Source organism: Epinephelus moara, chromosome 10 (assembly GCF_006386435.1).
Source record: "Epinephelus moara isolate mb chromosome 10, YSFRI_EMoa_1.0, whole genome shotgun sequence".
Taxonomy (NCBI): Eukaryota; Metazoa; Chordata; class Actinopteri; order Perciformes; family Serranidae; genus Epinephelus; species Epinephelus moara.
Genome location: NC_065515.1, coordinates 2,260,754 through 2,271,543, shown reverse-complemented (window position 1 = coordinate 2,271,543; position 10,790 = coordinate 2,260,754). Strand labels below are relative to the sequence as shown.

The window sequence follows — 10,790 nt, the reverse complement described above, 5'->3', positions numbered from 1 at the left end:
AGAGGTTACATAAAACCAGAGTGAGCGTCCTCTACTGACCAATCAGACTGCAGGGTTTCTAGCTCCACCTTTTAGTACCAGATCTGTGTGCTAGGTACCCCAACAGAGGGGGGACCAAACATGGGGACGCTAAGGAACGCTTCTGTTGGGACCATCCACAACTTTCACTGTGGGAACAGAAACAATGCCAAACTGAACTGAACTGAACTGAACTGCTCGGTGGAAACAAGGATTTTGACACTTAGAAAAACAATCTGAAACCGTCAGTGGCAAAAACCAACTCTTAGTGGACACTGACGGTGTGAACGTGTCCAGAGAGGTTATCAAAAACTTTTGTTCCCATCAGTCACTTTGAGCCTTTTACCATCAAAATCTATGCTAGTGTTTTTTGTTTTGTTTTTTTTAAGTGGGGGAAAAACCAGTTTAAAATAGGCAACAGAGTGCTTCCCCACTGCCTGCAGACAATATGTATATCTCACCGTCACAGACTGAAAACATGTTAGTAAACAGTAGAAAGCAGCATGGAGGCCTGTGAAAGTGTTCTGGTAATTACTGCTTTTTTATATCTCTAACTTATTCAGTTGCTCTTCCAAACTTGGTGCAGGGGCGTAAATACAGACAGTGCAGTGGGTAAAGTAGCAACAAAATGATATGCTCATGCTACATAAACTATAAAAACTATAAATAATCTATTAAAAAAATTCAATTAAATCAATCATTTCTTATTTTCTAAAATATAATCAGTTCATCCTCGAGTCCAAGTGAATGTTTGTGCCAAATCAGAAGAAATTCCCACAAGGTGTTCTCGAGATATCACGTTCATAAGGATGGACGGACGGACAACCTGGAAACATAACCCCTGCGGTCACGCCTATCACTGGTGCCACCTTTTTCCTCATTCATTAATATAAAGGTTTTAATAAAGAAACACAGTTGGCACCAGCACTGAAAAATAAGACGCTTCCTGTTTTGAACCCGTCTGGTGTTGTGCTGGTGACCCCTACAGGCTGCAGTGTTAATTACAGCCACAGTAAGCTGCTGATAACCGGCTGTGTTACAGCTCTGTCCATGAAATCACTTCATGCTCTGTTACAGTGTTCATCCTCTCATTTAGAGCTGCAACTCTTTTTTAATCCATTCACTGTGAAACTAAATGATCTATTAGAGCATCTCATTTTGAAGTCAAAGTGACACATGCTTTCTGTACACGTCCTTGAGGAGAGAAATTCCCAGCATGCAAAGCTAGGGGACCCCTCAGTAAACCTGGTTAATCCCTATTGTTCCTCCAGCACTCATCAAGTCTTCATAGTGACTTTAATCTGTGGTGGCAGATTAGCAGCTGAAGCACCTGTGGCTGCGTGTCGTCGCAGGGATTCAGTCCCGTGCGGCCTCACGCTCACTTTATTGGATTAATGAGTGCAGCGTTCTGCGAGTGTGTTAAATATAGCAGCATGTTGGTGACGACGTCCTCCATGTGTTCCCTCTGCAGCTCTCTGTTCAAGTCTGTGCGCTCAGTCTGACACAGACACGCAAATCAGAGTTGTTGGAAGGTTTTCTCTTCAGATGGAGGAAACGTGGACTCAAGACAGTTGACCTAATGACGTAAATCATTAAAACAATTACTTCCAAGTTACAAATCAAATATATATTTCCCTCCGTTTAATCTTTTGAAAATCCAAGAAGCATCTACTTCATCTGTTGGAGAGGAAACAGAGAAAGTTCCAAACAAGCGCCGGTGGTTATATGGACATGGCGTGTGGGGAGCAGCACCGTTGAACTGCACTGAGTGGCCCATAGAGCAGGCGCACTAGAGACTTCTGTCGGCTGAGAGGCAAACTTCCAGTTTAGCGTTTCACTAACTTAAATAAGGAAAAAAGGATTTAATCTTGCGACACACAGCAAAGAGCCGTGGGCTGGAACTGAAGCCTGGCGCTGTGAAGGACGCAAGTCCAGGTGAGCTAGAGGTCGCTGTTCTGTTCCAGCCGTTGGCCTCGGCCAGTAAAGGAAAGGTGACAGTTATGCGTAAGGTAACAGTCGGGTCAGCAGAAGGCCTAAAAGAGGCCTAAAGGTCGGGCTACTTGACCTTTGTTATGAACACCCTCCATCTTTAGTCTCCCAGCTGTGGCAGAGGGAGCACAGCTGCCCAGGAAAGGGCACCTAGCTGGCTCTGTGGCCATAGCTCCCAAGGTTCAGAGGAAGTGAGATGCCCCCCGCCCCAGGCTCAACTAACGAGAGTCTCTTTTTAGATATGTGTCTTTGGTAAGAGACAGTCGAGGTGATTCAGGGCGAGCCAGGTGAACCAATAGAAACTTCACCAAACCATAGATCGGTACAGAATAACCTTATCTGGGAACGTGCAGTGACTCACAAGGCAACACTGTTTGGGTTAAATACGAGGACACATGGGCGAGGACACCCTCTGGACACTGTGTCTCACTCTGTATGTTGAGCTGTGAATCTCCTCCATCGACTCGTCTTTAAATACTTTCTTCAACAGTCGCCTGCTGAGACTTGAGAAATGTTATCGGACCAAATGAATCAAATCTCGAAAGTGAAACGAATCATTTGTGACGCTCAAAAAAATGTATCCACTGATTTCCAGACGTCTCTTTCACAATGTAAGTCTGCAGGAAAAAGTATTTTGGGCCAAGTGGCCAAAATAGCTGTGTGACTGAAATTCACTGTACTTCAAAATAAAGTGTGTTTTTTTGGGGTTTTTTTACAAGCTTGACACGTTTGCGAGTCACTTGTGATCCATTCAGATGGAACAGTGATCCACTCTCGATCCAATAATAGGCTAACGGCTCCTCCAGTATTTATGCTAAGCTAGGCTAAACACGTCCTGGATGTTGTTAGTGTTGAGAGACATTCAAGTAACTGTGAGGCCTCATTTATGCACAACGTTAGAAACGTTCATGAACATAGATAGAGCCTTCTGTTCGTTCTCTGCGTTCATTTCGACTGTATCTGTGCATGTTTTCTGAAAGCTTACGGAAACGGACAAAACGCAGCAGTACCACCACAGATCGTGGGGGCAGTGAAGTATAATTAAAGCAAGATAACGATCGTGAGAGACAACAAAGAACAAATCGATAATAAAGTTAGAATAACTGACCCTGCACATGTGGAGATCAGGGTTGCATCGATATACCGGTTTCAAGGTATGAAAATTGGCGGTTATCATACGGCATACTTTTGCTTATCTACGGTACTGAAAAAACTGCAACTGGACGGAGAATCTCATCTTTATCATGGTCATTTTCAGGAGGGAGATTTTTTACACAAACTTGCATTTAAAAAAAAAAAATGGTTTCAAATTATAGTAATAAAACATTTCAACAACTACAAAAAAAGCCTTCTGCTGTAGTGCAGGTGACCTGACATGACTCAGAACAAATTTGGGTATGTGAGGAGAAGCAAATGTTCCCAGGACTGATTATCTAAATAACAGGAAGAAGCAGCTTAAGTGACGGGAAGCCCCTCTGAATGTGTGTGTGTATGGGAGGGTTTGCAGGAGTGTCACATATTTGTAAATATGCCGTCTACAACGCTGCCTCTGTTAATAAAACGTACAATATTAAGACCTTGCGTTTGAAATGGACGCGTCTCTTCGTGCATACAGGGAGAATAAATGAGCCCTAAAAGTCACCACATGTACAGTAACGTGTCAGTAAGACTGTATGAAAGAGAGAAGAACATCAGTGTGTTTATTTTGAAATGCAAACAAACATAAATTACACAAAGTCCAAAAACACATGAATATAAAAAACGCTGCAGGTTGTCGGTGTGCGTTGGCAGATGAACACTGAGGTTTGTGGATTAAAACAGTCAAGTTAAGGCAGGTCTACGTTTTCATGTTCAGCTCTGAACTAACTAGTGAACAACACCACTACTTCACCACAGAGAGAAGTTCAAGGAGCACTTCACTGAAAATTTTAACATATTTCATAAGAGAGCTTAAAGGACTGAATCTTCCATGTTTTAGCCACATAACTACAAATCCTGTTAACATTATACTTTAATTTATCCCGACCATCTTCTGAACCATCAGGTTTTATTTCTTACCTTTTTAAGAAAAATCAACTGTAATCTGCTGCAGATAAATAATCCGTCAACACTTTGTTACCTTGAACGTTCTGTCACATCATCAGTTATGACTCCTGATCTGTCAGTAAACAATTTGTAAACAACTTGAGGTAATAAACACAATTAAGTAGTTAACTGAACCCAAACTAGCATCTGTTAGCTGCAACTCACTTTGGTAAGATTCCCATAATCCCTACAGCACTTTGTTTACTTTGAAACGTTCAAGTCAAAACAACAACGAGAGAAGAAAATAATGCACGTCGACTTCAAACGAAGCCAGTCGGAACGCATGCCAGCATGCTGTCATATATAAACACACAGAAGAAGAAGAGTCTGCAAGATGAAGAGCACTTGGATTCATTCAGCCATCTGATTGGACGGATTACCCTCTGACCCTTTCACTAGTCTGAGCACCGGCCAATCAGAGACCTAGTTCAGTCAGAGGTTTGTTGAGGTGGTGAAAACTGTTGTGAACATAAGACAGAGACGAGGTTTAGAACAAACAGCAGCACGAAGAAGTTTGTCCCTAAGAACAAAAAAAAAAAAGAAGTTCTGTAAAGAACCGAGCTTTGTTTTTAGCTCCGCCACGTTAACTGTCACCCACTGTGATCCAGTGTGGTTTCACTGGTCTCTGTCCCAACACAGAGGTGGATTCTTCCTGGCTTTATAGTCAAAGTAAAGATGGTGAGCAGGAGGTAAAAAGCTCTGTTAGATTATCCAGGAACTGATCACCTCTACACCTGAAGTCCAGTTCAGATCAAAGATCGGCGATGAGAAGAAAACGTTTTCTATCGTTGCAGAGAAAAGTGTCAGCGGTGTGAACTGGCCGGTCTGAGCTCGACTGATGGTGTCACCTGACACTCAGCTGGTTTTAAAGCACGTCACCTGTTTCAACAGCCAGTCATCCCAGTGGAGCCCTCTGTTTCTGTCCTCATGGTGTGCCAGTGTTGGATGGTGGGTCTCTGCTGCTGCTCGCTGTGTGTTGCATAGAGATGATACACCATCTCATCTGGTGACTTGGTGTGAACCGGCAGGTTTTTACAATGATGCAGAACGGCACAACGCAAGTATTTTCAACTCGTCTCGTCATGAATCTTTGTTATGAACTGGGCTGATAACACAGCATCAGGACCTTTTGTTCAGGGTTTGTACAGAAGTACAGCCCACTGCTGGAGCTCAGTATCACCTCAAGAGTTTTGGTACAAGCACCGATATTGGAGTTTCTATCCTGATATCAAACCATTACATCTTTTCAATCACTTTGAGAAATGTAAAAAAAAGTTTTTCTCCAGAACCATCGATCGAACCTCTTTCCTCAGCTTACACTGGTCTTGGTCGCAGTGGTGCAGATGTCTCACAGTCCCCCCTGAAAGATCCCAAGACGTGACCAGGTCTCATGAGATATACAAGCCTGTGTGTCCCTGGAGTCTCCTCTGAGTTGGGCTTGACTAACCACTAGCCATAAAGGCGTGGACACTCACATGAACGCAAATCGCTGAGAGCGTGTGTAGGTTGAGACCAGGCTTTGGTTTAGTTGGTGCAGTCAACGTGAAGTCTAAAAACTTGTCTTAACAAACACTCAGCAGTTACGACTGGGCTTAGTAAAAACCAGCTGGTGAAACCTGCTCCACATCCTTCACAGAGCTTTCACACCAAACAGCAGTTTCAGTGTTACACAGAGAGCGGCTGTGCTCCCTGTGGCAGCAGCAGTGCATTCATTTTCCAACACGGGTTTCAGCCACAGTTGAACCAAATCAAACTCTGATCCCAAAAACGTAACTTCCTGTGGTCTGTAGCATCACAGTGAGCTGCTTTTCACAGCTCTGTTCTCCGCTTCATTCTGAGGATGATTTTGTAAATGATGTGCTTTTGAGAATTTGAGCAGTTGGTGTGAAACACGTGTAAGATGATCCGAGCCTGTGGAGGTTTTTAGCTGCTTGTATCTGTGATGTCATTCTGTTGGTCACTCCCCAAAGCTCATGACCGGAGGTCAAACGTAGCGTTCCATCTTCCACTCTTTGTTCAATGAAAAGAAAAAGGTTTTTTTTCATTGAACAAAAAAAGAGTCGAGACTCTGCCCCGTCATTTGATACCAACTTTCGGTACCTGACGGTTTGTGACACGTTTAAGTCAGTAAGTATTAAGGTTTGGTATCCAGCCATAGGAACCGCCATGGTAAATGGGAAGTGTACAGCTTCGTGGTGGCGCTGTCAGACCAGATGACGAACCTGCAGCTGCTCCCAGGAGGGGCGTGATGTACCCATAATCCTCTGGTGCAGATCAGGCTCCATGTTCATCCTCTTCCTCAACAGTAACCAGAGATGCTGCCAGATTTCTCTGCTTGATATTTAGCAACCTTCCCACTTTCTGGGAATTAAAATGGCGTCATGGTCCTTTTGTCCCTGGAGCTGTAAATGTCTCTGTCATCAGCGAGCAGGACAACAAACCTCCAAATGAAGCCTAAATCCACTTTTGGCCAAATAAACCACAGTTCTTGAGTTAGAGACAAAGCAGCTGCTGCTCGGAAGAAGATTCACGTTCTGTTACCACAAAGTCCGCCTCTTCCTGTTCAGATGGCACCGTGGGGACTCTACCGCACTCGGTGGTGTTTCGTGGTGAGCTGCTCCGTGCAGTCCAATCACACCTGGCAGATGTTGTAGTAGACAGTGTGTGCGTGCCTCTCGCCTGCTGAGTTGCCCATGGCGTCGAACATGCAGTCTTTGTGCGTGTGGATCTCTGTCATTGGCACGTCTACGCTGTGGGAGTTGTGAGCGTGAGGAGTCTGCGTCCCGTAGGACGGAACAGTCTGGAGAGGAAACACACAAAAACACATGTTAGATTCCCACAGTGAAATGATCCAGGTACAGGCTGATGACTGTGTGTTGGCTGCACCTGTACGATTTTCTTTCTTTATGGAAAGTTTGTTTTTCTTTTTTGTGTGTTTTTGCCTCAAACTCCAACCGCTGCAAAGGCACAGCATATACAGGGCGCACACTCTACCAGTGAGCTGAAGGTCGTCCTGTACGGAGGTCATTTTGAGCGAATAATTTCCTCTACCTTTCGGCCTCTCGTCTGTTTTACATCACTAAAAGTGGGATTTTTGAAAACTCTGGTTTGTGTGTACCCGTCCACCGCCCCAACGTGCCTCCTTACAAGACCACTCGCACTGCTTCCTTGTTTACTCACGTCAGTGCATGGGTCACGTGACCGCAGCCTTTTAAAAAACGGGGGATGTGCACTAATTTGGGTGCGTTACCTTTTGTAGGAAAATGTACGAACAGTTTATGAGAACAACCTGCAGCAGCAGTACAGTGGTTCCCAACTGGTGGGTCACGGTCCAAAAGTGGGTCGCAAACTTGTCAAGTTTTCCGGCAGGAAAAACAGTGACAGGATGCTAAGAAACGCTGACTAAAAAGCTGCTGGAAACACAGCGATGACCTGTTAAAAACCTGATAATGACAAAGTCAGCTCACATACTACATCACATCAGAAACATTGATATGACATGTTTGAAACACACGTGTAAGATATCTGAGGTTTGCAGGAATGTACGGTGCCAACATTTCCTTCTAGTGCTGTTAGTGATTTAGTTAATTCTCAGCTGGTTATTAATGGACTTCTCTGCCCAGCAACAGAGAACAGCAGAGGGGGCGGGACTTGACAAAGACTCAAAAGGATTCAGAGCTTTAATCTGTTGTGGTTGTCGTTCCAAACGGAGTAAACTCTGCTGTAATCTAATCCAACACAACAGACGTGAATGAAGTAACAGCTCACAGGTGTGATGGAGAAACATACAGCAGAGTAACATTTGGTTTAAGATCTCCACTTTTGTGCCAAAACAGGAAGAACAAAACAAAATGTTTCCTCATTTTTAATCCATTTTTTATAGTCTATGTAACTTTCCTCTATAGAGTCCAGTTTCTGACGAGAACATTTTAAACTTACAATTTACTATTACATCTATCTTGCACATCTTACAGCGATGTACATACTGCACCCACAGACATGCTTAAAAGGCATATGTTTTACTATTGACCAGCAAACTGTTAAAGTCAGATTTAAATCTCTCCCGTCATGATGTCTGCTATAAATATTTCTCTCTGCAGATATGGAGTCCTTAAACTGTGTCCTAACTGCATGCGCCAGTTCGTCCACATTCAATCCATTAAACATGTACTTTTGTGACATCATGTAACCAAACCATTTTACCTTTTAGCTGTGCTCTCATGTAAACAACCACTGTACCTATCAGCTGTGCTCTCATGTAAACAAACCACTTTGCCAATCAGCTGTGCTCTCATGTAAACAAACCACTTTGCCAATCAGCTGTGCTCTCATGTAAAAAAAAAACAAAAAAAAACCACTGTACCTATCAGCTGTGCTCTCATGTAAAAAAAACCACTGTACCAGTCAGCTGTGCTCTCATGTAAACAAACCACTGTACCAATCAGCTGTGCTCTCATATAAACAAACCACTGTACCAATCAGCTGTGCTCTCATGTAAACAACCACTGTACCTATCAGCTGTGCTCTCATGTAAACAACCACTGTACCAACCACTGTGTGATTATGTTACCTGTTGTTAAACTTAACGCTGGGTCACTGCTGACATCAGACTGCCTGTATTAAGATGTTTTAATAGTGGTTTCATTTCACAGCAGAGACAAAGAGAACTGAGGCTCAGGGCAAACACCAGGGTTACATGTCTGTTCATGGCGGCAGATGTGGGAGACGTGATGCTGCTCTGCAGGGCGCTTGATGTACATGTGGCTGCCATAAGGGAAGCTGAAGAGGGAGGGGCAGGGGCTCGACTCAGATGCAGCTGTCGGGCAAACAACACACTTTAAATTGAGAAATGATGCCATGGGCCAAATATAAGAACTGAAATATTAAATTATTAAAAATAAATAGTCACAGCGCTCCATGTGTTCGCAGGTCGACAGGATGCACCTGTCCACAGTAATGATCACCTCCATATATGGTGGTCACTGGATAGTTATGGGCGGGGCTGTATGATAATTACTGACCAGTGGGAGCGCTGTCAGTTTATGATTGATTGACATTCATGAACAAACACACGTGACTACGAGTTTCCTGCGGCGTTCATAAATCCATGAAACCAAGATTTTTTATGTGCAGATCTACGCGCACATTTACTGACACCTCATTACTGAGACCCAGTGTGTGAATTCTTTTTTTATCACTTGCCCGATGCAAGTGAGTTGCTACATTTACTAGCTCAATGTGGCATTTCACTATTACAGACAATGTTTAATTACAGACAATGTTTTTTACCTTTCCTGTTTCACTGAGAGGGAAATCTTTCCGACAAAGGTGGGCGATGATTCCTGCCGCCAGAGCGTCGCCCAGGACGTTGATCATGGTCCGAAACCGGTCGCTGCAGAGACAGACGGGACGAGGAGACATCATGACACCAAGACTACTCTGAAGTACCTTACACTCTGTTCACATCGTGTTGTGGCTGCAATCAAGTATCATACTGAACTAACATTTCAAGGTACTTGTACTTTTATATATATGAGTTTTATGCCACTGTACAGATGTAGGTACTTTACAGATTCAGACTGAAAATACAAAACTGCCAAATAAATGCGACCCATTGTTTTCAGTTGGACCACAGCGGTGTAAAGATCTGTGATCCTATAATACCGTAACATTCAGAAAGATTAACGAGCACTGTAAACTTACAGGATCCAGTCGATGGCCACAATGAGTGTGATGTCATCTGGCGGCAGGCCCACTGATGTCAGTACGATCACCATGGTAACCAGACCGGCCTGAGGGATCCCCGCTGCACCGATGCTGGCAGCTGTAGCTGTGATGCTGCAAGAAGAAAAAGTAAAGTTTATCCGTCGAAGATTCATTTAATCAAAACGTAGACGGAGCGTCTGGAGCTAAAGGTAGGTCTGATGTCTGACTGCTGACTCAGGTAAAATAAACCTGACCCGACCCTGAAACCAGTCTGAAAAGACAAGTCTGATCCTGAAGGTTTAGAATCAACAGTACAAACAAGAATTATTGAATTCTTTAATGTGCATTTTTAGTAAATTCACCCTTTTAACACTGTCGTAGGAAACACTGTCTAAACAAGAGCACATCTTTGAATGGGAACAACACAATGTGTCAGACCACAGCTCTGTGTCAGCACTACAGACAGGTCTGGAATCACTGATTATCTTTCTACTACAGGGGAAAATTCTCTGGCTTGTTTGTATTTCTTTTAACCAATCACAGTCAACCTGGGCGGAGCTAAGCTCAGGATGCAGTGATGGTGTCTTGTTAAACGGTGTCGGGGGTGAACTTGTCTTGGTGAAACATTTGCACATATGGAGGCGAGCGCTGTCATTAAACAGTGGTCTGTCTCTGTGTGATGATGAAACACACACACATCATGTGATAATCAGAGCTCTGGAGGCGGAGCCTGACTTCACTTTAGTTCTGGAGGAGCTCAGTTAAAACCACAGATGATCTGCTGGCTGTATGTGACTCTATCAGAACATTATTAGGACGATATGACAGAAGCTGGTGTGAAGGGGAACAGTTAATGAAGTCAATCAATCAATCAATTTTATTTATAAAGCCCAATATCACAAATCACAATTTGCCTCACAGGGTTTTACAGCATACGACATCCCTCTGTCCTTATGACCCTCACAGCTGATCAGGAAAAACTCCCCAAAAAA

The 10,790-nt window shown here is 43.7% G+C and overlaps 1 protein-coding gene across 1 annotated transcript in view; it reads right to left on the bottom strand.

The window, feature by feature from the left end:
- Nucleotides 1-3,748: 3,748 nt before the first annotated feature.
- Nucleotides 3,749-10,790, bottom strand: part of slc1a8a (solute carrier family 1 member 8a) — a 26,156-nt gene continuing 19,114 nt past the window's right edge. Inside the window, exons 10-12 of the mRNA XM_050055564.1 lie at nucleotides 9,796-9,930; nucleotides 9,382-9,484; nucleotides 3,749-6,892 (exon numbers count right to left, since the gene is read on the bottom strand). Of these exons, the coding sequence (XP_049911521.1) occupies nucleotides 6,725-6,892; nucleotides 9,382-9,484; nucleotides 9,796-9,930 (406 nt within the window). The 3' untranslated portion in view covers nucleotides 3,749-6,724. The remainder of the gene's footprint in view (nucleotides 6,893-9,381; nucleotides 9,485-9,795; nucleotides 9,931-10,790) is intronic.